We start from the raw sequence: 26,804 nt of genomic DNA, 5'->3' as shown, positions 1-26,804 counted from the left end.
TAAAGCCACCACAGTAATTAATAAATACTGTGGAGGAGATATTTTGAGGCTATGCAGATGTCCCGTTTCTCCCTAAACTCTGGCCCACTAGTCTCAGCACCTTCGGCCGCTCTAGTTGCAGTAGTCAGCACTGGTGTTTTCTGGGTGGTTTCCCCTGTGGTGATTCCATTTCCCTCATTCCTTGTACATTTATTAACTGGAATCCTGTAAGGAAGGCTTGTCCACTTCTCTCCCACTTATTCCCTCGCTTACTGCTGTACCTAGTCGTGTGTGGCATCAGTATGGGTTCGTGGGTATCTGTGGTCTTGGGTTGTAGCCCAGTGCTGTCCTGGTGTGTTTTGTTGCTTATCTTGTTCCCTTTTGGCCACTGGGTGCTTCTTCACCTTTACCCACATGTTCTTGAGATATGCCCCTGTTCTCTGGTTTGGGTTTGGGTTTGGGTTTGGGTTTTTTTGAAGCACTTTGTTATTTCCTGGTGCTACGAGATGCTCCAGCCTCATTTTCCCTGTTCCAGCCCTAGAATAAGCCATTTCTCCAAGAAGCCTGGGTTTCTTTCACTGGAGAATGGTGTTAGAAACCAAAATAAGGTGCTGGTGTGCCCATTGCTGCTGGGGTGTCACTGCTTCTAGCTGCTCACAGTGCATTGAGCCAGGAAATGTGTGTATGTATGCTGCCCCCCCCCACATATCTATTTGTTTCTCTGTCTATTTGCACATACATTTTAAATATATAAGGTGAGTCTGTATTGATATATCTGGCTCCAATCTAGTCCCCTTTCTTTATTAGTAACTTCTTTCTTCTGCAGTGAGAAACCTGTCTCTAATTTTCTCAATATATTTACTTATTTGTTCAACTTTAGTATGTGTAAAATAGATCAGAATGTACTGCTGTGAGCAATGAATCTATAGCTGCACTGCAGTGTTTGCATAAGCTGTTTTTGACCTTAGTCTTATGCTCCCTAGTCAAAACAGGGTTTGCCAAAGTCACTTAATTCAGCTCTTTTCTTCCCCAGCCTTTCAGCAGGGTTCTGTCATATGTTGATAATGCATTTGGGTCATTTGTCCCAGTCTGCAGTCTGTCTTGGGGACACTCGATGTCCTGGTTAAATGCTTTTTAATTTACTTACAGTAAAATTCTCTCTTGATAGAGTGCAGTTCTGTGGGTTTTGACCCACATGTAGAGTCTGGTGTTCACCACGACAGAGCAACACAGGACAGCTCCATCCACAGACACCCCACAGATTCCTGAGAGCTGCCCCTTTATTGTCAGCCCCTCTCCCCACCCCCAAACCCTGGCTGCCCCAGTGTGTTCTTTGGGCGATGATTTTGCCCTTTCCAGAATGTCCTATGAATGGAAACATGGTGTATAACCTCCTGGACTTAGCAGAATGCACTTTGGTTCATCCACCTTGGACGTGTGTCAGAACTTGATGCCTTTCTCTTGCTGAGTGGTGTCCATTATACAGAAGAGCCCCAGTTTGCTGATCCGTCCACTCTTTGGAGGGCAGTCAGTTGTTCCCAGGTCTGGACAATTATGAGTGAGGCTGCCCACTCTTCACGTGCTTGTTTTACAGGAAGGTTTCACTAACGATCAGTACCAGGAACTGGCTGAGCCTTCTTCACTCACCTATGTCACCCACTCAGAGAACAGCATCTTTTTTGAGGTCGATGGACCCTACCTTGCCATGATCCTTCCAGCCTCCAAGGAAGAAGGGAAGAAACTGAAGAAGAGGTAGGAGTCCCACAGCCTTTGTTCTTGGGAAAGGAAAAGGAAGGATGAAACTTAGCAACCCATCCAGGAAACGGACCAGGAGCCAGGATGGAAACAGACCTCAATTCTGGTTATGACCTTTTTGATTCAGTTTGGAAAGCTGTTGTTGCCACCGATGCCACCAGCTCTTTCTCCACCTGTTAGATTCTGGTTCTACAGGCTCCAGGCCCTTAAATCTGTTTTATGTTGGAGAAGCATAAACCTCAGGATGGAGAGGTGTTTGCTGCCTGATGGATGCTGGAGGGGAGGCTCAGAAAGAAAAGGAGGAAGGCAAAAAGCCAGGATCCCAGGCTGTCTTTCACTGCTGTGCTCACCTGTGTTTCTAGATATGCTGTGTTCAACGAGGATGGTTCCTTGGCTGAGCTAAAGGGCTTCGAGGTCAAGCGCCGCGGGGAGCTGCAGCTGATTAAAATCTTCCAGTCCTCAGTGTTTGAGGCCTTCCTTAAGGGCAGCACCCTAGAGGAAGTGTATGGCTCTGTTGCCAAGGTGGCCGATTACTGGCTGGATGTGCTGTACAGCAAGGTAAGGCCGCCCTCCTCCTCACCTGGCTCTGAGGGATCCTGTGGGCAGAGGGACCCAGTATTCCCTGGGCTCCTGGAGGAGCAGGTGACAGATGAACTCAGGCTAATTCTGACAAAATCCCAAGACTTCCAGTGCCTCTCAGAATCCCCCTCAGTTTCTGCATCCAGTGACAGGATTCTGTGAAGGAAGCAAATACACAATAGTAACAGGAATGGTAAGAGAAAAACTTACCGATGATCACATCAGCTTGATTGTTTAAATCTTTTTTTTGAAAATTTTTTTTTTAAATTTTCTTCCCCCATTTTTCTCCCCAAAGCCCCAGTAGATAGTTGTACGTCATAGTTGCACATCCTTCCAGCCGCTGTATGTGGGACACTGCCTCAGCATGGCCCGACAAGCAGTGCGTCGGTGCGCGCCGGGGATCCAAACCAGGCCGCCAGCAGCGGAGCACGCGCACTTAACTGCTAAGGCACAGGGCTGGCCCTGATTGTTTAAATCTTTGTAGGCTCTATAAACACACACATAATTTCTACAACTTAAATGACAGTATTGCCTTATCCTTAAATACACCTTCTTGTGGAATTTATCATTAGCCTATGTTGCTCTGTAGTCTTTGTATTTCATCAAGTTTGCGTGGCTTAATTTACAGACCAGTCCACTACTGTTGGGTATCAGGCTTCAGGTTTCCGCTGTTATAAATAATGTTGCATCAAACATCTTTGTACAGATGCCATTCCCTCCTTTCCTGCATTGTTTGCTAGGAGGAGGCTTTCTGGGAGAAAGGAATACTCGAATATTCTAGAACATTTTTCTGGCTTCCTGTGTTTCGTGGCATATCATCTTGTTCTGCATAGAGTTGACCCATACACGAGAGTAAGCACAAGGGGGAAGATCACACGAAACTCTCGTTAGCCAAGTAAATCTTATGGGATGTTGGAGGTGGGAGGTCAAGGATGTGTGTGCACAGGGGCAGGGGCGGGGGGTCAGGGCCGCGTGTACAAAGGAGCAGGAGCGAGAGGTGAGGGACGCGTGTGCACAGGGGCAGGGGCAGGGGGTCAGGGCCGCGTGTGCAAAGGAGCAGGATCGAGAGGTGAGGGACGCATGTGCACGGGCAGGGGCGGGGGGTCAAGGCCGTGTGTGCAAAGTAGCAGGAGCGAGAGGTGAGGGACACGTGTGCGCAGGGGCGGGGGTCAGGGCCGCGTGGTGCAAAGAGCAGGAGCGAGAGGTCAGGGATGCGTGTGCACAGGGGCAGGGGCGGGGGGTCAGGGCCACGTGTGCAAAGGAGCAGGAACGAGAGGTCAGGGATGCGTGTGCACAGGGGCAGGGGCGGGGGGTCAGGGCTGCGTGTGCAAAGGATCAGGAGCGAGAGGTCAGGGATGCGGGTGCACAGGGGCAGGGGCGGGGGGTCAGGGCTGCGTGTGCAAAGGAGCGTGTGCACGGGAACAGATGTGGCTGTTTGTCCTCAGGCTCCTCGGACTCCTCATCGACCAGGAATACCACTGGCTCCTCAGTTGCTCCAGTGGCTCTCCAGCTGGCCAGTCTCTCTCTATTTCCTCCCTCTTGGCTCCTCCCTTCCCTGTCTTTCTCTTCCTTTTAGAGGAAAAATCACCAGTTCTTGTCTTGTCCTTCTCCTTTTTCTGCAGCATTGATGCTTATGGCTCAATAAACATTTCTTGATATTTTCTGCATAGTTTAATAAAAGTTAAAGTTTTGTGCGTGGTTTTCTTAAGTATTGCTGTACACTGGTGACAGCCCCATTCCGCTGCTGCCGTCGGCTCATCAGGCTAGAGAAACGCACGATTCCATGGGAGGAAAGTCCAGGGTGAGCTTGGGGTGAGGCTCCTTTACCTCTGTGTGATGTTTTGCCCCTTGCCTCTTTCTCCAGGCAGCCAACATGCCTGATTCTGAGCTGTTTGAGCTGATCTCTGAGAACCGTTCCATGTCTCGGAAGCTGGAAGATTATGGGGAGCAGAAGTCGACGTCCATCAGCACGGCCAAGCGCCTGGCCGAGTTCCTGGGAGATCAGATGGTGAAAGACGCAGGACTGAGCTGCCGCTACATCATTTCCCGGAAGCCAGAGGGGTCTCCGGTCACAGAGAGGTAGGGGTTTCCAGGGTTAAGGAAGCAATTCCTTAAGGACTTGGATTCTCATGTTGGAAACCTGTGTCTTTTGTGGAACCTCTGTCCCTCCATAGAGAGGTGAGCTCCTTAAAAAGAACAGGAACAGCCAAGTGTTAGAAGAGGGAGGGACTTGGCCTCTGACCCCCTGGAGATCAGATGACAGGAAGGCTTGCTGGGGCACTGGCAGGACCCCTGAGAGGGCGTGGTAAGCCCGTCCACCTGGAGCCCCAGGGAACCTGGGGCTTAGGTTCTTGGGAGGCCAGACCGAAAGCACCCTCTCAGGCATAGAGGTATGGGAGTGTCTTGGAGGGTCAGCTATGATGGGCCCCATCACAAGGTCCAGTTCAGGTTTAGGACAGGGTGCCACATCACTCGCATCCTCAAGGAGACTGATGCGGCCCTGGCTGGAGAGGTCACAGTGGCATGCCTCACAGAATGCTCCAGCACCTAAGGCTCCATTGCACTGAGGGGGCCAAGTTTCCCAACTCCCTTTATGGCCAGAAGGAAATGTCCTCTAGCTTTTGGAACATGACAAAGGCAACAGCAAAGGATTCCATCAGATAGCAGTGTCCAGTCCCGACTGTGGAAACTTCAGGGTCAGCAGGGCAGTTCTGTCACCCAGTGCCATTGGACCATTTGAGTTGTGCAAAGACTGTGTGAATGAAACAGGAAAATACAGAGTATTGACAGCCTGGTTTTTCCTGTTGTTGGTGCATAAGATGAAAGAAAGGACTCACTCTGCCTGTCATCCCATGACCATGGCTGAGTTTTCCTGCCAAGAGCTCGGGGACTAGAAATGGCTCCATGGGCAAGTCTTGAGAACAGGTGGGCAGACACGGGAAAATGCTAAGCACCATCAAGAGAAACTGTTTTGAAGACCGTCTTGGCAGTGCATCCATGACACTTTGGTAATGGAGCTGGCTGCTCCTCCCACAACAAGGTGTGTCTTCTCCCCTTGCCCAGAATCTGGATGGTCCTATGACTTGCTATGACCAATGGCATGTGGCAGGAGTGACATGTGACTGCTGAACTCTGGTTGTAAGAGGACTTGTGTTCTGCTCTTGGCCTCTTTTTTTTTTTAATTTTTTTTTTAAATTTTATTTTTTCCCTCCAAAGCCCCAGTAGATGGCCGTATGTCATAGCTGCACATCCTTCTAGTTGCTGTATGTGGGACGCGGCCTCAGCATGGCCGGAGAAGCGGTGCGTCCGTGCACGCCCGGGATCCGAACCCGGGCCGCCAGCAGCGGAGCCCGCGCACTTAACCGCTAAGCCACGGGGCCGGCCTGCTCTTGGCCTCTTGCTGCCTGGTGTGGCGAAGAGGTCGTGTGCAGAGAGAGGCCCAGGCCATGGAGCCTGAGAGGTCGTGAGCAGAGAGAGGCCTAGCTGACAACAACTGCCACACCTACAATGGAGGCCACTGCAGCTACACGAATTCCCCCAGGCGAGACCACTCACATTACAGACTTACAAGCAAAAAAATGGTTATTGTTTCAGTCTACTGAGTTTTGGGGTGGTTTGTAATACAGCAGTAGATAACTGATAAAGATAGAAACTTCAATAATCAGTGTTCTAACCTATGCTAGAAAGGCCTGGAGGGAAAAGAAAATGAATGAGACACAGTGAATATCTTCTTAAAAAGAAATCCCCAGAGACATAACAAAAGGAGAAGGAATTTGATATAAGGCTAAAATAGATTATATACAGAATAAAATAAAGAATTTCTATGTATCAATAAGAAAAAGACAAACATCCTAAAGAAGAAGTAGGCAACAGATATGAACAGCAGTTCACAAATGAAGAAAAATGATGGACAGTACATGCAAAGATGTTCAAACTACAGTAATCAGGAAATGCATAATTTAAAAACACCCATTGGTTGGAAATAGTCTGATGAAACCAGTTGTTGGTAACCACATAGACCAGCACTCACCGTGTAGACAGGAGTGTGGATGAGTCACTTTGGAGAGAAACCAGCAGTGCATGAAGTAGGAGATGCCTGATTCACCCCACAGTTGAGCACTTCTGGGGACATGCCTTGCATTACCACCGCATGTGTTTACATTGTGTTTAATAGCAAAATTGGGAATACCATGAGTGTCCATCAACCAGGAAATGGGTAAATGTATTTTTTTATGCAGTGAAATGCGATACAGGCTTTGGAATGATTGAATCACAGCTGCATGTTACAACCCTGATAGAGCTCAAAAACTGTTGAACAAAAACAGCAAGTTGCAGGATGATATATACAGTATACTTTCATCTGTGTAGAGTTTACAAACATGGAAGATACTCTTATTTTTTCATGGGTACATACAAATAGGAGTAGTATAAAAGCTTGCCTGGGATTGATAAACACCACAATAAGGATTGTGTTTACTTCTGTATGAGGAGGGTCAGGAGAGCTGCACAGGGGGCTCCATCCTTGTCTTTATTTTTTCACATGTGAAGTAAAAGTGACAAGCCTTGAAGTTTGATAGGGCTAGGTGTGGCTGCCCAGGTGGGTGCACACACAAGTGTGTCCTTTCTAAGTTTCTTTATGCTTATAATATTTTATAATAACAAATATTTCCTCCAATGAATCGAAGAGGGGCCCTGTTGCTTTGCGAGTGACATATTCTTTCAGGAAAGCAGATAGACTCTTCCTGTATTTTACCCAACAAATAACACCTTAAGAATGTTTAATTATATGCATGCACATGAATATATAACTTACGTAAGGACATTTGTAAACCAGCTCTGTTAACAGTGGCTGAACACAACAGACCAAATGGCCAACGGTGGGGGGATTGTGCGTTAAACCATGACATTTTAATAAAATGAAGTATTATTTAGTTATTAAATATGATAAGCATTAGATATAAGGTATAGTTTATACAAAATACCAACATGAAATGAAAACATAGGTTGCAACCTAGGCTGTAAGTCCTATTTCCACATAAAATACATGTACACCTGATGAGCGTTGTGATGGGATTTAGGGAGATTTTCACGTTTGTGAGTTTTATGTCTCTTCTCGCCCAGGGCCATCCCACTTGCCATTTTCCAGGCAGAGCCCACGGTGAGGAAGCACTTTCTCCGGAAATGGCTTAAGAGTTCTTCCCTTCAAGACTTTGATATTCGGACGGTGCGTGCTGATGTTTTTCTGCTCCTAGAAGTTTAGGAGAGCTAGACAGAGCAGAGTGTCCCTCACTTGGGTCACTATTTTGTCTGAAGTCTTCACTTTTGACTTCCTCCTTTCTGATATGTGATGGGTGAGGAAATGGTTACACTTTAGGGAAAAACTAGAAAAGCCAGAGGCAGGGAGGCCCTTTGTTCTCTTGGATAGACTAAGGCCAAGGGTTCTGGCTCACGGTTCTAGTGCTGGCTCGGCCACCTACTTGCTCTGATCTAGAGAGTCGTTTAAGCTCTCTACCTCAGTTTCCTCCTCTGTGAAATGGGCACCTTTCATCATAGAATTTCTAAAAGGATTAAATAAGACACATGAAGCATTCAGTACAGTGCTCGGCATCGAGTGGAGCGTAGTGCTGCTGCTTTTCTCTTATGCACCCCTGCTGTTCGTTTCCTGCACACTCAGATTCTGGATTGGGACTACTACATCGAGCGGCTAGGAAGTGCCATACAGAAGATCATCACGATTCCTGCAGCTCTGCAGCAGGTGAGGTTGAGAGCCAGTGGAAACAGGGCCAGAGTGGCTTCAAAGCCTCAGAAACTTGGTCCTGGCCCCAACTAGCAGAGTCAGACAAGTGATCAGTGTCACCTTCGTGTAGGTGAAGAACCCAGTGCCACGTGTCAAACACCCCGACTGGCTGCACAAAAAACTGTTGGAGAAGAATGACGTCTACAAGCAGAAGAAAATCAGTGAGCTCTTCGTCCTTGAGGGCAAGAGACAGGTAATGGGGCCTGGCCAGGACAATGGAGGCCACGACGGTCGGGGCTGGGCAGGGTCCCGAGGGCACCCAGAGCGCCAGAGTCCCCATGCTGCTGTCCTGATTTTGGATGCTTCCATTGAACCATCTAGAATTTTTTTTCTTTCTTTCTAAAAATGTACTCCTTGGTACTTTACTCTTTAATTCTTCCCAGTGGTGTTCTTTTGTGATAGGAAACACATTGTGCTTCATCAGTTAAGGGTGAAAAACTATCTTCTTATATGTAAATATAGGGTGTACTAATTAGACTACTAATTAAACTTGGAATGAATCACTGTACCTTGAGACTTCAGTTTTCTAAACTAAAATAAAAATCTATTAGAAACACTAAAAAAAAAATGCTGAAGACAGTATAATGAAAGGCATAGCTAAAATCAGAAGAGCAAAAAGAAAATTCTCAGGTGCTGAAAATGGAAAATGAGCTTTAGACCAGAGCAAAATACAAACTTTCCTACTAAAAACCAGATTCTCAAATTGGATTTTTAAAATCTAACTTTGTCTTATTTATAAGAGCTATACATAAAAGATAAGGGCACAGAAAGATTAAAAAGATGAATCTTTTAATCTTTTATATACCAGGTGAATGTTAACCAGGTAAATGTTAACCAAAACGAAGCTGATGTAGCTAAATTAATGCCAGAGAAAATAAACTTTAAGCCAAAAAATATTAGTAGGGATAAGGATGGTTATTAAATAATACTGAAAGTCACAATTCACTAGAAATATATAATAATTCTAGTAGTTTAGCTTCCAATTAAATAATGTAAAAATTTACCTAATTAGAAGAAATTGACATCCAGTCAGTTTGGGAGATTTTAACACATCTTCTCAATTGAGCAGATCAAAAACTAGTAAAAATATGTAAGGTTGGAGTGGCACAACTAACTAGATTTAGGAACTATATTTAGTGAAGAAATATAACTTGCACTCAGTAATTAGAGAATACACATTCTTTTCAAGAACACACAAAATAATGACTGTACATACGCCGTGAAGTAAGTTGTGACAGATTCCAAATAATTTATATATAGACTATGTTGTTTGGAAATTAAAAAAGAAAAAACATTTATAAATAATTCATACATCAAAGAAGTCAAAAATGGAAATTAGATACATTAATGAAAATACTATCAAAATTTGTAGTATACAGCTAAAGAGTAATTATATGCATATTATCTATCTAAATGCATATAATAGAAAAGAAAAACAAATAGAAAATTAAATTAGCTTCCAATGGAAGAATTAGAGAACAACAGAGTAAACCCAGGAAGTAGAATGAAAGGAATGAATGAAACAGATAGTAAACCAAACCTTGACCTTTGAAAAGACTTAGGAAATAGGCAAATCTTTGTCAAGATAGATATTTTGGGTTTTATTTTAATGAAAACAGACATAATTGCAGATATAGTAAAGCCTAAAAAATGAAAATTACCTTTCTCTGCTAAACAGTTGTAAAACTCAGATGGAATGGGTAGTATCCTAGAAGAACTATTCAAGTGGACCTAAGAAGAGGGCCTGGTGGCGCAAGCGGTTAAGTGCGCGTGCTCTGCTGTGGCGGCCCGGGGTTCACCAGTTCAGAACCCTGGGCGCACACCGACGCACTGCTTGTAGAGTCACGTTGTGGCGGAGTCACATATAAAGTACAGGAAGATGGGCACGGATGTCAGCTCAGGGCCAGTCTTCCTCAGAAAAAAGAGGAGGATTGGCATCAAATGTTAGCTCGGGGCTGATCTTTCTCACAAGAAAAAACAAACAAACAAACAAAAAAACAAATTGACCTAAGAAGAAATAGAAAACCTGAGTAGAACTTTAGCAGTTAAAAAATTGGATCATAGTTAAAAAGAAACAAACACTGGACCCAAATGGTATTTCAGAGGAATTTTACCCAACATTGTAAACAAATTATTTCAGAGAATAAAAAAAGAGGAGAAGGCTCCTTAGCTCTTTTGGTACCCTTGATAACAAACTGATAGGGCAGGATAAGAAAGGAAAGTCAGGCCATTGTCAGTTAGGAACAATAGATACAAAAATAGCCACAAACTAAATTCTGCAGAGTATAAAAACAGTAACATTGTGTCCAAGTAGGATTTATGCAAAGAATGGCAGGTGTTGTTTAACTTTAGAAATCTGCTAATTTACTTAATCTTAGGAGAAATCTGTTAATTTATTATTAAAGGAGAAGACTTAGAGGATCATCTCAAATAGATACAGAAAGAACATTTGATAAACTTTAATGTCTGTTCACGATAAAACTTTGAGCAGTTAAAATCAGAAAAGATGAGATGCTTCTCTAATAAAGTCTACCAAAACCCAATAGCAAACCTTATACTTAATGGCAAAACATTAGAAGCATTAAAGTAAGAAACAAGAAATGGGTGCTTATTACCACCACTTGTATTCAGAATTGTTTGGAGGTCCTAGCCAGCATAATTAAACAAGAAAAACAAGTTAAATTTTAAGGATTGAAAGGGAGATGTAAAACTCGTCATTTGCAGGTAATATAATTGTTAACACATAAAATGTAAGGAAATCCAGAAATTGTTTTAACTAATAAGACATTTCAACAAGACTATTAAGATACAAAGCTAATATATAAAAATCTATAGCTTTCTTTTTTACTAAAGACAATTAGAAAATATTTTGTGAAAGATACCATTTATAATAACAAGTAACATACCAGGGAATAAATCCATGGTAACAAAATGTGTGCAAGACTTGTATGGAAAGAAATTATACAACTTTATTGAAGCATATAAAAATTCACCTAAATAAGTAGAGATATATGCCGTGTTCATGGATGGAAGGAATATGACAGTTTGCTCCAAGTTAATCCGTAAAATTCAACATAATTCCAATTAAAATATCTGCAAAAAATTTTTGATGAAACTTGCCAAGTTAATCCTAAAATTCATATGATGAGCAAGATGAAGGATAACCAAAATAATTTTGAAGAATAAGGAGGTGAAATTTATCTTAGTATATAACAGGACTCACTGTAAATCTTTTTTTTTTTTTTTTTTTTTATTTATTTTTTTCCCCCCAAAGCCCCAGTAGATAGTTGTATGTCACAGCTGCACATCCTTCTAGTTGCTGTATGTGGGACGCGGCCTCAGCATAGCCGGAGAAGTGGCGTGTCGGTGCGCGCCCGGGATCCGAACCCGGGCCGCCAGCAGCAGAGCGCGAGCACTTAACCACTACTCACTGTAAATCTTGATAAGACAATAGAGCATAGAACTAATAGGGAGCCTAGAAACATATCCAAATATATATGGCAGCTTGATACATCACAGAGGTGGCATCACAAATTATTAGGGAGAGAATAGACTGCTTATTCAATAAATGATGCTGGGGGGAATGGTTTTTCCTATTTTAAGAAGTAAGTTGCTATCTCACACTGAATATAAAAACAAATTCCAAATAAAGATCTAAATTGAAAAAGAAAACAAAAATCTTTAGAGGAAAACACAGGAGACTATCCTGATGATGCTGGAGTAGAAAGGGCTTCTTCTTTTTTTTTTTTTGATGAGGAAGATCAGCCCTGAGCTAACATCCACTGCCAACCATCCTCCTCTTTTTTCCTGAGGAAGATTGGCCCTGGGCTAACATCCGTGCCCATCTTCCTCTACTTTATATGGGACGTTGCCACGGCATGGCTTGACAAGCAGTGCGTCGGTGCGTGCCCGGGATCCGAACCTGCGAACTCCAGGCTGCTGAAATGGAGCACTCGCACTTAACCGCTATGCCACTGGGCCGGCCCAGAAAGGGCTTCTTAAGGTACACATAAAAAACACATCATAAAGGGAAAGATTGATAAATTCAATTAAAATTTAAATCTTCTATAGTCTGAAACAAGAATGGCAGAATGAATGTTGATAATTGTTGAATCTGAATAATAACATAGGATTTCATTACTGTACTTTCATAATTTTTATAATAGAAAGTAAACAAAAACAAACACGCAAACTTTTTTATAGCACAGAAGTCACCATAAAATGAAGAGACAAGTCACAATTTGAAGAAGATACTTGGAAAGTACAAAAGTTAGAAATGGTCCATAAGCATGTATATTAGTTATCTATTGCTGTGTAGCAGGTGACCCCCGAACTTAGCAACCTAAACAACACACGTGTATTATTATCTCACACTTTCTGTGGTCTGTGGGTCAGCATTCTGGACCCAGCTTAGCTGGGTCCACTGGCTCAGGGTCTCCCATAGGCTGCAGTCAGGTGTCAGCCAGGACTGTGGTCTCGTCTGAAGGCTTCCCCCAGTGACTGGGGAAGGATGTGCTTCCAAGCTGTCTGTGGTGGCTGGTGACAGGATTCACCTGTGGAGGCCATCCTGGGTTCCTTGCTCCGTGGACCTCTCCGTAGGACAGCTCACAGCATGGCAGCTGACTTTTTCAGTGCGAGCACTGGATAAGAGCCAGAAAGAGTGCCAGCAATGCAGAGGTCACAGTATTTCATGACCTGATCTCAGTAATGACATCCCATCACTTTCATTGTAATCTGTTCTTTAGAGGCAAGTCACTGGGTCCAGCCCACACTCAGGAGGGAGTCAGACAGGGGCATGAACCCTGGAGGTGGGGTCATGGGGGCCATTTTAGAAGGCTGCCTACCACAGTGTCAACCTCACTGTCAGGTAAATGCAAAATGAAATGTTTAGATACCACGTCACACCAAAAAATGAGTAAGTATAGTGACATTGAGTATTGACACGTGGGGAAATAGCCTGTTCGTATTTCTGGTGGGAGAGCAAACGCAAGTTCTTCAAGCAACACGTGGAAGGGTGGTTGCTGAATCCCAATTTGTCGTTCTGAAAGAGAAGAAACTAACTGTTCTTTGTTTAGAACATCGTGGATAGGCAGGCTGCTTTATTTGTATAATGGAATATCCTACAGTTAGAATGAGTGGACCGTGTCTACATGTATCAGTAGGGGTCAATCTCAAAAACAGATTATTGAGTGAAAAAAACAAGTTGCAGTAGGATCTATTTACATAAAACTGCATCTTAAAGCGGTGTGTGTTGTTTATGTATAAAGTATAAGTATAGAATGTGTGGGGAGGGATAGACACTGCGCTTGGGGGCTGGGAGGGAGAAAGAAGGGGGCTTTACCTATTCTTCACAATATTTTATTGTGAAAAGGAGAGCGTTCTGGAGCAAACACAGAAAAATAAACATTTGCTTCATAACGGTGGTATAATCATGAGTTGCTTAACGACCGGGATATGTTCTAAGAAATGCGTTGTTAGGCGATTTCATCATTGTGTGAGCATCATAGAGTGTACTTACACAAACGTAGATGGTACAGCCTACTTCACACCCGGGTCTATGGTACTAATCTCATGGAACCACTGTCGTATGTGTGGTATGTTGTTGACTGAAATGTCATTCTGCAGCACATGACTGTACTTGAGTGACATTTTCTGTTTGACCTCTGCACTATTAAAAGTTAAAAACAGATTAGTCTGTAAATGAATGTCTTTGTGTGCATGTATCCGATTCAGATGATCCCCTGATGAAGGATTTAAGTCTCCTTTGGGTCTTTGCAGGTGGGCATGGTCCAGGCTCCGGAAGGGACCCAGAGCCTTGGTGCTCCTGACATGGAGGACTTCGGCCTTGTGAAGCCACCTCCCTTGGCAGTTCCTGTTGCTACTAAGAGGAAGCGGGTTGTCTGGGAGAGTCAGGAGGAGTCACAGGACCTGGAGCTGACAGTGCCCTGGCAGGAGATCTTGGGGCAGCCTCCGGCCCTTGGAACCACTCAGGTAAGAAGCCTTAGGCAGTCTGGAGTGGCCAGTGGGAGGAGGGAGCAGGGATGCTGGTCGGGCCCCGAGCTGTCTCCCTTCAAGGTCTGCTGAGTAGCATAGGAGCCCAAGATGGGTCTTGACCCCTGAGGTGGTTGGTGAGAGATGCCCAGTCCTTGCAGAGCGCTTAGAAGCTGCACAGTTTCGTTGCTGTGGAAGGACGCTTCTGCTTTACTGCGTGCTCCTCCGTTGTGTTTGCCATCTCCTCCTCTTGACCTGCTCCGCCATCTGTCCCAGGAAGAGTGGCTGGTCTGGCTTCGGTTCCACAAGAAGAAGTGGCAGCTGCAAGCCCGACAGCGCCTGGCTCGCAAGAAGAGGCAGCGTCTGGAGGTGGCAGAGGGTGCACCACGGCCCGGGGCCATCCGAGACGGGCCCACCACAGGGCTGGGGGGCTTCTTGCGAAGAACCGCCCGCAGCATTCTGGACCTTCCGTGGCAGATTGTGCAGGTGTGGACAGCTATCCATGGGAGGGTGGGGTGCCCCAAAGGTAGCAGCATGGCCAATGGGAAGGGGTGTCTGGCTGGCTCGCAATCCTGTTCTGTGATCCTGCAGTCTGGGATGGAAGAGAAAGGACAGGCCTTTACCTTCCTGCCTTTGTGCTCAGGGCTGGTGCTGCAGGCCTCCTGGGAGGTGGCCTGTCCACAGGTATGGAGTGCTTTCTGTGACAAGGTAAGACGCACACTGCTGTATGATCTGTTTCCCTTTCAGATCAGCGAGACTAGCCAACCTGGCCTGTTCAGGCTGTGGGCTGTCATCAGCAGTGACTTGTACTGCATCAAACTGAACATTCCCCGCGTGTTTTATGTGAACCAGCGGGTGGCTAAAGCGGAGGAGGGACCTTCGTATCACAAGGTATAGGAGGCAGCTGCTGTTGCTGGTCACTGCTATCAGCTGCATGCTCAGCCTCGGAGGTTGTCTACAACGATGGAGGCCACCTAAAGAATCGGGCTTTGTAGATACAAAGACCTAGTGAGCTGTCTGACCTTGAACAAGGTGTTCTGGAGCTTCCGTCTCCTGAGAACCTTCTCGGGGTGCTGTAAGAATTCACTGAAACGATGTCTGTACTCAGTGATGGGAGCTGCTGGTGGTGTTGCCTTGGGTGTGCCATCCTCTTGCATCTGATGTCCACATAGCAGGGAAGGAACTAGGTGGACATTTGTCAGAGACTGCAGGTTCTGTCTCCGTAGGCCCTTCTGATGTTAACAGCTTTATTGGGATGTAATTCGCCTGCCATACAGTTCACTCATTTCAAGTGTACGATTCATTGGCTTTTAGTATATTCACAGTCATGCAGCCCTCACAATCGGAACATTTTCATCACTCAAAAAGAAACTCCGGACCCCTTAGCATTCTCTCCCCTCCCCCAGCTCTTGGTAGCCACCAGTCCACGTTCTGCCCCTAAATTAGCCTGTTGTGGGCATTTCATATAAATGGAGTCCTACAGTGGATGGTCCTCTGTGCGTGCCTTCTTCCCCTTGGCTGTGGTGTCCTCGTAGGCTCTCAGCTGGTGTCTCTATCCAAGCTCCCAGTTAACTCCTCCCTAAACCCGTTTACTGTGGTTGTCTGGTGCACATCTCTCGGTTAGGTGCTAGGAATCTCATAACAAGGTGACGTCTGGTTGAGGAGATGAGACTTGCTTGTTTGTAACTGGGAGCTAGACTGAAGAGACTTTGTGGAGAAGGTGAAACTCGATTCCAACCAGAAGATTCAACAGAAAGTGGATGTAGAAAGAGGACGAGGAGGGTATAGGACGACAGAGAACAGAAGATCTGGAGTTCCTGTGTTGTCTTGGATGTGATATGGCGTTGTGACTTTGCAGGGTATTTTTCCCTTTGGGTAACCTGCTCCTAGCCAGGACCCCCACCTCTCTGGTTCCCCCAGGTGCTCCTGTCTCAGTCCTGTGACCAACCAAGAAAACGTGGTTTCTTGGGGTTTTTGTGGCCTGTACCCTCAGGTTAAACCCAGGAGAGAACAGAGGAAAATAAACTGGGAACACCTGCCCACCCAGTCAGAGCTTATCTGCTTTTCAGAGGCCTCAGGTGGCTTCTCGAGGTTATGTCAGAGCTTTTAGTTTCACTCACTGAGAGAGGTGGGCTTTGCGGGGTTTACCCCCTGGTGTGGGCACTGGAAGTCAGAGGACTGTTTAGATGATGTGTGTGCATGTGTAAGAGTAGGTGTGCGTCCAACAAACATTACCACTTAGCCGTGTGACAAGGTCATCGCCATATTGTCCCCAGGTGAATCGAGTCCTTCCTCGCTCCAACATGGTCTACAATCTCTATGAGTACTCAGTGCCGGAGGACATGTACCAAGAACACATTAATGAGATCAACACCGAGCTGTCGGCCCCGGACATCGAGGGCGTATACGAGACTCAGGTAACTTCCTAGCTGAACTGTGCAGGATCCAACTGGACAGAATGGAGGAAAGGACACCCACATAGAGCATGGATAGGCCAGCAGCAGTGACTATGGGCTCCACCCCACAGACAGTGAATTTCAACAGCATATCTGCCAAAGACCCCTGAGAGTGGTAGGCTGTGCCCCAACAGTGGGCCCTCTCCAGACAGCCCTCACTCCGCCCTGTCTGCCCCCTTTCCAGGTTCCGTTACTGTTCCGGGCCCTGGTGCAGCTGGGCTGTGTGTGTGTGGTCAATAAACAGCTGGTGAGGCACCTTTCAGGCAGGGAAACAGAAACCTTTGCTCTCGAGCACCTGGAGATGCGCTCTCTGGCCCAGTTCAGCTACCTGGAACCAGGTATGGTACATGACAGCTGCCCTCGCTCGGCCCTGCCTCCCACACATCTTGGAGTGACGGGCCGTGTCCTCCTGCAGGCAGCATCCGCCACATCTACCTGTATCATCACACACAGGGCCACAAAGCGCTCTTCGGCATCTTCGTGCCCTCTCAGCGCAGGGCGTCTGTGTTTGTGTTGGACAGTGTGAGTTCCTGGGCAAGGGCCTGCGGGAGCGCCTCACTGGGGTGGGATCTGGGGAGGAGTAGATTGCTGGGCAGGAGGATGGTAAGCCCCCCGCCTTGTTTCCAAAAGCCTTTGCTCACAAGTGCCTATGGCGATTGCATTCGAAGTGGAACCTTGAGGCGGGGTCTGCCACCTGCACCGCTCTCAGGGCTGCCCGGCCTCCTTCTGGCAGGGAGAGGGCTGACGTGGCCCTTGTTTGTTCAGGTGCGAAGCAATCAGATGCCCAGCCTTAGCGCCCTCTACTCAGCCGAGCACAGTCTCCTGCTGGAGAAGTTGGGCCCCGAGCTCCTGCCCCCTCCTAAACACACTTTTGAAGTTCGGGCTGAAACCGACTTGAAGACCATTTGCAGAGCCATCCAGCGCTTCCTGCTGGCCTATAAGGTGAGTGCGGTCGAGGTCCCACAGTGCGAGCACCCCCGCCCCGCTCCCCCAGGCCAGATCCGCTTAGCCGCTCTCCTCCCTGCACCCAGGAGGAGCGCCGCGGGCCCACACTCATCGCTGTTCAGTCCAACTGGGAGCTGAAGAGGCTGACTGGTGAGGTTCCTGTCTTGGAGGAATTCCCACTGGTGCCTATCCGCATGGCCGATAAGATCAGCTATGGAGTCCTGGACTGGCAGCGCCATGGAGCCCGGCGTATGATCCGTCACTACCTCAACCTGGACACCTGTCTGTCACAGGCCTTTGAGATGAGCAGGTGAGCAGAGCAGAGGAGTGTTTCTTGGCATTTCTGCGGCTCTGGCCATCTTGGTTATTGCCGGCCTCATGAGTCTCTGGTGGCAAGTCAGCCTTCCCCAGGTGCCGTCCGCCTCTTGGGGCTGACCCCGTGCCCCTTGGGGCTGACTGTGTGTCCCTGTGCAGGTACTTCCACATCCCCGTTGGGAATCTGCCTGAGGACATCTCCACCTTTGGCTCCGACCTCTTCTTTGCCCGCCATCTCCAGCGCCACAACCACTTGCTCTGGCTGTCCCCCACGTCACGCCCTGACCTGGGCGGGAAGGAAGCTGATGACAACCGCCTCGTCATGGAGTTCGATGACCAGGCTACCGTGGAGATCAACAGTTCAGGCTGTTACTCCACAGGTGGGTGGGTGAGGCACATGGGGACCTCAGTAGCTGGTGTTTCTGCATTGGTTGCCATTCTGTGGTGGCAAGAATGCCCAGCTGCTGATGCCCAGAGCTCGACTCTGCCAGTGTGGGAGCTGACCCTGCAGGGGGACCTCTGTAGGTGTGGGATAAGAGCAGGGTAAGCTCTGCTGGCGTGGGATGAGAGCGGGGCGGGCTCTGCAGGCACGGGATGAGAGTGGGGCGGGCTTTGCAGGTGCAGGATGAGAGTGGGGCATGCTCTGAGGGCGTGGGATGAGAGCGGGGCGGGCTCTGCACTCAGCCCAAGTCAGATGCTGGTCGGCCACCCCGGGCAGCAGTAACTTTTCTGAGATGGTGCTTGGTGGGGTCAGGCTCTAGATCCAGGAGTGAGTCACAAGTAGTGGTGTCTTTGTATGCAGTGTGTGTGGAGCTGGACCTTCAGAACCTGGCCGTCAACACCATCCTGCAGTCTCACCATGTCAACGACATGGAGGGGGCTGACAGTGTGGGTGTCAGCTTCGATGTGATCCAGCAGGCCTCACTGGAGGACATGATCACCGGCAATCAGGCCGCCAGCATCCTGGCCAGCTATGACGAGACAGCCCTCTGCTCCAGCACCTTCAGGTGCCAGTTCCTTCATTTCTGAGAACATCCCCCTGACCTTTTGTTCTTTTCGTGCCCTCTCCTCTCCAAAGGCAGAGTCACTGAGTTTGGGATTTACAAGGAGCATTAGAAATCCTTTATACTCTGCCCTTATTTTGGGAAACTAAGAGCTAGGACAATGTCACCGGGGCTTCCCTCCGCCTGGTCAGCAGAGCCAGAAACCAACACGGGGCTAGACTCTTCCCTTGGAAATGGGTGGCAGTTCTGGTTCCCTTCCCGTGGCCAGGGGCCTGCCCATAGGAAATCTCCAGTAAACTTGGGGTGTGAATGTTTATCGAGTATCTGCTTTGGAACGAACAGCAGGACATAAACATGGGTTAAGCCAGGCAGAAAGTGGTACAAGTTGCAGAGTTTGGGTGTCAGGAGAGAATTACTGTGGACGGGGCAACACTGGCAGGGAGCATATGCGCTCTTAATGGCCCCACAACAGCCCACGAGGTGGTGTGGCTGTCACCCGTTGCAGAGATGGGGAAACTGAGGTAGAGAGACTGATACCGTGCTTGTGGTCATACTGCGGTTGAGTGGAAGGGTTGTCGTTCAAGAGCAAGTCTTGTGATTCCAGGACCGTGTTCTTCAACCATCACTCCTCTTGCCTTCTCACAAAAGGATAAGACTTGGGGAACAGCAGAGAGGGGCTGTAGGCCAGGGGACTGCTGGAGAGAGGCTTGGGGCTGAAGTAACATGGTGTGGTTGGGGCCAGGGGCTGTCTGGGCAGAGAAGCAGACACTTCAGTCCTGAGGGGTGGGCCAGACTGCAGATGGAGAACCGTCACCCTGAGGGAATGGCTTCCCATGCTGTTGTGGAGTCATCCGGGGCAGTTTAACAGAGATGGTGGTGAAGCAGACAGTTAGGACGTGGCTGGTATGCAGGAGAGGAGGCCCTGTAGATCTCTTGAATTTGTTCCTGGTTTTCCCAGCAAGTGAGGTTGCACACCTGCTGCTGTGCATCATGCTTCTCTTGAAGGGCACCTGCTGTCTTCTTCTTGCCTCTGTCTGGGCACTGAGCATGTACGGAGGGTTTGGGAAGTTGTGTTGAGTGAGGCAGTGAGGCTTGACCTGGTTTGAGGGATGCAGATGAGTTGCAGAGGGCCGAGTGGGCTGAACGATGGAATTTGGACAGGGAGGAGAGAAGGGGCAAAGGTGACAGCAGAATGGAGAAAAGCTGTTGCCAGCGACAGTGGGGGACGCCCTCGGTACTCTCTTCCAGAATCCTGAAGAGCATGGTGGTGGGCTGGGTGAGGGAGATCACCCAGTACCGCAACATCTATGCTGACAACCAGGTAGTGCACTTTTACCGCTGGCTCCGGTCCCCGTCCTCGCTGCTCCATGACCCTGCTCTGCACCGCACGCTCTACAACATGATGAAGAAACTCTTCCTGCAGTGAGTGCCACCAACGGCTTTCTTCAGGCTGGGCTGATCCCTCGTCCCCAAAACCAGAGAGATGGCTGCTCAGCACCTCTGGGATCCAGAACCCACTTCTGGGCCAGTGGTCCTTAGTGATCAAAAGGGTCCCAGGGAAAGCTTAGCTGCCCTTGCAGCTTTGTGCAGTGTCCTTCCAGAGAGAGGCTATTCGATGCATAGTCTTTCTGCCGCTTTTTTGCACAAGACATTGAACACTGTGTTTGTTATTCTGCACCTCGCTTCTCTTAGTTAATAGTAGATCTTGGAGATCTGCGTGTGGATGTACCATACTGATGGACATTTAGGCTTCTTCCAGAACTTATGCTGTTACAAATAACCAACCAAGGAATGGGCTTGTGCATAAGGTCCTGTGAATATATCTGTAGAATAATCTCCAGGAAGTAACAGTGTTGCAGGTCTGATAGCTACCATAACTAGGTAGATAAGTGCTAATGGGATCGATATTGCCAAAGAGCTCTCTGTAGAGGTTGTACTACCAGCAGTGATCAGAAGTGTGTGTCCCCCACCCCCACCCCCACCCCCACCAATATCACGAGTATTATTGCCAACCTGATGGGATAAAATGCTATCTCGATGTACTCTTACCTTACAATCCTTATGAATGAAGTTGGACTTTCTCTTCATATTCTTTGCCTATTTTTCTGTAATTTTGTTGTTTTTTTCTCATTGATTTGTGTGTGCTCTTTCTTTGTAAAAATTAGCCATTTTTCTGTGATATGAGTTGCACATTTTTTCCTCAGTCTGTGATTATCTTTGGCTTTGTTTATGGTGGGTTTTTGCAGTGCAGGAATCTTTACCCTTTTTTGTTGCTTCTGGGTTCTAAGTGTATTTAGAATGGCTTTTCTGCTTCAGGACCATCAGCTTTTTTTCTCATAGTGTCTTCTGGTATTTTCTGTAGCGTCTCGACCGTTGACTCTGAACTTGGTCCACAGGCTCATCGCCGAGTTCAAGCGCCTGGGGTCGTCGGTCATCTATGCCAACTTCAACCGCATCATCCTCTGCACGAAGAAGCGGCGGGTCGAAGATGCCATTGCCTACGTGGAGTACGTCACCAACAGGTGTTAGCATTCCTCGTTCCTCTGTGTTCTCCTCCGATACCATTAACCCTCTGCTGACGGACTTCTTGTGACATTTCTTGTAGCGTGGGTCTGTTGGTAACGAATTCTTTCTGCCTTTGGATATTGGAAAAAGCCTTTGTTTCACCTTCATTTTTGAAAGATATTTTCGCTGGTATAGAATTGTAGGTGGATTTTTTTTGAAAGTCTTTTTTTCATCTGTGTTTCTTTTTGGATAATTTCAGTTGTGTCTTCAAAATCACTTATCTTCTTCTGCCATGTTTAATCTGCCATTAATCCCATTCAGTGTCTTTTTCATTTCAAACATGGTAGTTTTCATCCCTAGAAGTGTGGTTTGGATCTTTTTATATATTTTAGAGTCTACTTAACAAGTTCAATCTTTCCTCTAGCTTTCTGGAACACATATAACACAGTTATAATGACTGTTATATGTCCTACTCTGCTCATTCTAATGTCTCTGTCAGCCCTGAGTTGTTTTCAGTTGATAGGTTTTTCTCCTTATTACGTGTTATATTTCTCCACTTCTTTGCAAACCTGGTGATACTGGATTGGATGCCAGACACTGTGAATCTCGCCTTGTCTGTTGAATACTTTTGCATTCCTGTAGATATTTAAGCTTTTAAGTTATGTTCCTTAGAAACAGTTTGGCCTTTGGGGCACTTTTTTGAGATCTGTAGGCAGGGCCAGAGCAGCGTTTCGTCCAGAGCTCATTATCCCCCATCGTTGAAGCAGGACTCTTGTGAGCATGACCCCGATGCCTCAAGAGTTTGAGGCTCTCCGACGGTGTGGGAGCAGGCCCTCCGGGGGTCCTTTGCCTGGCCTTGTGTAGTTTTCTCATACACGTGTGTGATCCATGCTCTGCGGATGCTTGAGGGCAAGCCTCGGAAGGTTCCGGGGTTCTCCCTCTGTAGCTCTTGCTTCTCGTTCCCTCCATCCAGTCCCTGTTAAAACCTCTCCCGGCAAATGCAGAAGTCTCCTTGGCATAATGTTTATCATTTTCCCTAGAAACTTTGAGAGGTGATGTAATGTGAATCCACTTAAATTCATTTTTAAGTAAGTAGAGGGTAAGCAGATAGGCGTAAAAATAAAAGAAGGAAAGTGGAGAAAAAGGGAAAAAACTATTGATTTCATTAAGCAGTTTCTGTTTTGCTTCTTTTTAGCATCCATTCTAAAGAGATCTTCCATTCCTTGACAATTTCTTTCTCTCGATGCTGGGAATTTCTTCTCTGGATGGATCCCTCTAACTATGGTGGAATCAAAGGAAATGTTCCATCTAGCATTTATTGTGGACAGGTAAGAGGTAACCAGTTTTGGAGAGCTGAGCTTGGAATCTGAATGACTTTACTGCTCTGCCTTTAGGGTTCATTCCCGTGAACACACGCTGGTGGTCACGGACCGACTGCCCAGCACGGTTCTAGGCCCTGGTCACGCAGCAGCAAACATGAGAGAGTCCCTGGTCTCATGGAGTCTGCTAGGGAAGGGGTCATGGCAACTAAACAAGCAGATGTGGAACACAGAGTCAGGATGGTAAGGGTTCAGAATAAACACAAAGCAGGGTAAGGGCGGAGAGCGAGCCATGGGGGCAGGGGCTGGTCTAGTTGGGGAGGTTGAGGAGGCCTCTGAGGGGATGACTGGAAAGTGGAGATTGAAGGGAGCGAGCGAGCAGGCTGTGCCTGCAACTGTAGTGTGAAGCAGCTGTGATTTACAGGGCAGGGCGGGGCAGTGGTCACAGATGGGGCAGAGAGCTGCCTGGGCCGGGCCACTTGGGGCTGAGGGCAGTGATGGAGACTTGGCTTTTAGTGATGGAGAGATTCTGAGCAGGGCCATATCAGGGCATGTCTTCCACTTGGGCCCTATGTGGACAAAACTGTAGGAGGTCAAGGCCTGAGTAGGAGCCTGCTTAGTGTCAGCCCAGGGGAGGGTCCAGGGCAGGGCAGAGTCAGGGAGGAGGACTGAGGTGGGTATGGAAGGTGGAGTGGTCATGGCAGTGGGATGAATGTGGGGTGATGCCCGAGGGCATGGGAGTGATACCTGGGAGTATGGGCTGTGTGTGGGCTGTGCCCGGGAGTGTGAACCTAGGTGTCTGTTACGAGATGGACGGGGCAAGAGACCAAGTGTGGGGTGAGGGGACCCATACTTGGTCAGGGCGTGTAACGTTTGCCACGCCTGACGTTTGCTCAGTATGTGCAAGGTGCAGACATGGAAGGTCAGGTGGAGGCAGGGGCATCTGGGGAGGGGTGAGGGTGGGCATTTGGAGTCATTCGTGAGCCTGGCAGCTAGGGCTGGTGAGGTCACCTGGGGTTGAGTGTGGGTTGAGAGGACCGAGCCCACCCCAGGGCGGGTCCTCATGGAGGAAGCTGCCAGCGGGTAGGGGAGCCGTGGGATGGGGCCTCAGGAATCAAAGGAAGAGTGCCTCCAGAAGGAAGGAGACGTGCTGCTGAGAGCAGACAGGGATGAAGGCTGCCCTTGGATGCTGGGGTCTGGAGGTCCGTAGAGGTCTCAATGGGAGGAAGGAAGTACAGGCAGTGTCAACTGATCAAGGGAAGGCAGTGATGGTTGCTGCTCTGAGGATGGCAATGTCAGGGTTCACATGTTGAAATCAAAGGTGCCGTAGGGAGAGGAACTTGGTCAAGCAGGGGGTGTCTGCAGTGGAGCCAGATCCATAGTAGAACTGTTGTGTCCAAGGACTCTAAACAGGAGAACATCACCTGGGAAGCACCCTTGATTCTTCCTGCCTGGGACGTGGGAGTTGAATAATTTTAAAGCGAATCCTCTGAAAGAGCAGAATGAGAATGATGGTCACCTATATGCTGAGTGCTTCTGTGCACCAGGCACGCTGCATAAAGGACCTCATTCATAGACCTGTCCTTCAGGAATCTCACTTAGGCTTGGGGAATGACATGACTGGGGAATGACATGACTGATGAACATCTCACTAGACAAATGCAATCAGATAGACTCTGGATTAAAATGACTCCACTCAGGTCCACTTCCCATGGTGTGATGCTGCTAAGGTGAAAACCCAGCTGGGATTGTCTTTGTGTTATAGCAAGACTCTCAAAAAGTGGGCAGAGCAGAGGAGGAGGAGGAGGAGGAGGAGGAACCTGAGGAGGAGGAGGAAGGTACACAGGAACCAGATGTGGAGGACTTGCTAGAAAACAACTGGAACATCTTGCAGTTTCTCCCGCAGGCAGCCTCCTGCCAGAGCTACTTCCTCATGATTGTTTCAGGTGAGCCGTCCACACTAGCCATCACATCTGAGTCATGCAGTGGGAATAATGTGGCCCTGGTGCGTTTGCATCGCAAGAAGGTAAACAGTTGGGAAATCAGGCCTGGTGGGAGTGTGCCCAGCGTGGGGGTTCCTGAGAGGCACCCTGGCTGCACACCACCCTGGAAGGCCGAGAGGAGACCCTTGTCCTCTGCCCAGGCCCTCAACCTCTCACAGAAGCCGGTGAGGATGGCTGCCCCCAGGTGTGTCACCGAAGGGTTCATAGTTCTGCCCCCAAGATTTGTGTGTGTGCACATATAGTGACTAAAGATAAACGCCGAGCAGGAAAGATTAGACATTTCCTGAATCAACTGTCCACTGGCTGGTCTTTGAGGCCCAACTTCAGTTGTAAGGAACTCCTATATTTGATTTGGGTCTGAAGGTTTAGTGTTTACAAACCACGTTGTCTAGGTTAATATGCAAATGAAGCATATAAATTAAACACCCGTTGTAACTCAGAGCCAATCATTGGAACAGATCAATTAATGATGAGCCTATAAATTAAACTGTCAGCAGATAGACATACTTACACCTATGTGTATGGTACCAGAGATGGTTTCATTTATGATTATTTTATATTGTTGTCTACTTGTCCTTGAGTCTTTCGCTTTCTTAAGCTTTCTTTGGAAATGTGTGGGCCTGGTGGAGTTTTTCAAGAGGTGTGCTGACTCTGGAAGTGGAGGGTTGTTTTTGTTCTGAGCCACTTTTTGTCACTGTCTGGTGGAGAGGTTCATGTGGGTTGCTTCATTTATACGGCGCTCTCTCTAAGTGTGAACTTGGACATCGGCAAGTGCCCTGCTTACTCCCATTTCTCTAACTGACTTTGGGTCATCTAAATGCAGCAAATAGAATCATCACTAATAATGACATTTCATCCCAGTCTGGCTGGCTGTTTGACCAGCCATAGGGTCCCCCCAGATTCTGGGGTGTTCTGGGCATTGCCAACTCTCAAGGCCTGTTACTGTCCCTCTCTCTGCAGCGTACATTGTGGCTGTGTACCACAGCATGAAGGAGGAGCTGAGGCGCAGCGCCCCAGGGAGCACCCCTGTGAGGAGGAGGGGGGCCAGCCAGCCCTCCCAGGAGGCCCAGGGAGCAGCTGGAGCCCTTCCTGGTGAGTGCTCCCTTGCTGCACGAGGCCACCACTGTGTGCCTGTGACCTGACCCCTTTGTGGTCCTCGGGGGTCTGCAACTCCAGGGCAGGGTCCCCGAGTCCTTCCCTTGACATGCTTATCACTGTGAAATTGGGAGTAGGCACCATGTCCTTTCTCTTCCCAGGAATGATCACCTTCTCTCAAGATTATGTGGCAAATGAACTCACTCAAAACTTCTTCACCATCACTCAGAAGATTCAGAAGAAAGTCACGGGCTCTCGGAACTCAACCGAGCTCTCAGAAATGTTTCCTGTCCTCCCCGGTTCTCACTTGCTGCTCAATAACCCTGCTCTGGAGTTCATCAAATATGTATGCAAGGTGAGGATGCTCACACTAACATGTGTAGAGGCAAAGGTGCCGGGAGTAAGTCCCTCATTTATTCCACAAGGATAAATGCTGCACCCCGTTCCATGCAGCCACTGTGTGAGGCATTTGGGGCAGAGTGCACAAGACAGGCAAGACCCCTGTCCTCGTGGAGCCTGCACTCCAGTGAGGGGGGAACAAATCAGTGAGGGACAGGGGAGCTGTGAGGTGGGCTTGGAGGGGCGGGGCAGGTGAGGAAGGCCCTCTGATGGGGCCTGAGGCTGAGACCGAAGTGGAGGGTCTAACCGTGGGTGGATCCCAGGGAAGAATGACGTCTGGGCAGAGGGGATGCAAAGGCCCTGGGGTGGGATGGTCTGGGGGTGCTAGTGAAAGGCTGAGCAGGACAGCAGTGAAATGGCAGGTGCTCATGGATCTTGTGGGGCTAATGGGCTGGACCAGGAACTGGACAGACCTCCCAAAATGTCCAGGCTGCTATGGAACCTAGGAGGAGAGCTTGCTTGGATGCTAAATGCCTTTCTGGGAAAGGCAGGCTGAATCAATGGTGGAATAATATTGCCAGATAAGGCGTCATTCCCTCACAGAGCACTTTACTGTCCATTAAGTTATCTCCCAGCAAACTGCATTTCACAGTGGCGGGATGCCTCAGGATCAAGTGACATCTGATTGTGGTGAAGAAACAGTTTAGTGTACCATTTTAATT

The 26,804-nt window shown here is 48.0% G+C and overlaps 1 protein-coding gene across 5 annotated transcripts in view; it reads left to right on the top strand.

The window, feature by feature from the left end:
* POLE (DNA polymerase epsilon, catalytic subunit) overlaps positions 1-26,804 on the top strand; it is a 64,303-nt gene that overhangs the window by 29,745 nt on the left and 7,754 nt on the right. For all 5 annotated transcript variants that reach the window (XR_015549838.1, XR_015549837.1, XM_087423525.1 and 2 more), the window contains exons 24-45: positions 1,574-1,731; positions 2,097-2,292; positions 4,178-4,392; positions 7,435-7,537; positions 7,988-8,068; positions 8,181-8,303; positions 13,889-14,101; positions 14,378-14,587; positions 14,849-14,992; positions 16,378-16,518; positions 16,742-16,895; positions 16,973-17,079; positions 17,323-17,499; positions 17,589-17,812; positions 17,977-18,197; positions 18,620-18,824; positions 20,070-20,243; positions 21,218-21,343; positions 22,522-22,654; positions 24,411-24,591; positions 25,609-25,740; positions 25,905-26,098. Coding sequence is in view for 3 of the 5 variants with exons in the window: in XM_087423525.1 (XP_087279651.1) it covers positions 1,574-1,731; positions 2,097-2,292; positions 4,178-4,392; positions 7,435-7,537; positions 7,988-8,068; positions 8,181-8,303; positions 13,889-14,101; positions 14,378-14,587; positions 14,849-14,992; positions 16,378-16,518; positions 16,742-16,895; positions 16,973-17,079; positions 17,323-17,499; positions 17,589-17,812; positions 17,977-18,197; positions 18,620-18,824; positions 20,070-20,243; positions 21,218-21,343; positions 22,522-22,654; positions 24,411-24,591; positions 25,609-25,740; positions 25,905-26,098 (3,612 nt within the window). In the remaining 2 variants the exon portion in view is untranslated. The remainder of the gene's footprint in view (positions 1-1,573; positions 1,732-2,096; positions 2,293-4,177; positions 4,393-7,434; positions 7,538-7,987; positions 8,069-8,180; positions 8,304-13,888; positions 14,102-14,377; positions 14,588-14,848; positions 14,993-16,377; positions 16,519-16,741; positions 16,896-16,972; positions 17,080-17,322; positions 17,500-17,588; positions 17,813-17,976; positions 18,198-18,619; positions 18,825-20,069; positions 20,244-21,217; positions 21,344-22,521; positions 22,655-24,410; positions 24,592-25,608; positions 25,741-25,904; positions 26,099-26,804) is intronic.

Source organism: Ceratotherium simum, chromosome 35 (genome assembly GCF_057802395.1).
Source record: "Ceratotherium simum simum isolate JZ-2026a chromosome 35, ASM5780239v1, whole genome shotgun sequence".
Classification (NCBI taxonomy): domain Eukaryota; kingdom Metazoa; phylum Chordata; class Mammalia; order Perissodactyla; family Rhinocerotidae; genus Ceratotherium; species Ceratotherium simum.
The sequence above is the reverse complement of the archived record's forward strand: the minus strand, read 5'-3'. Positions and strand labels throughout refer to the sequence as shown.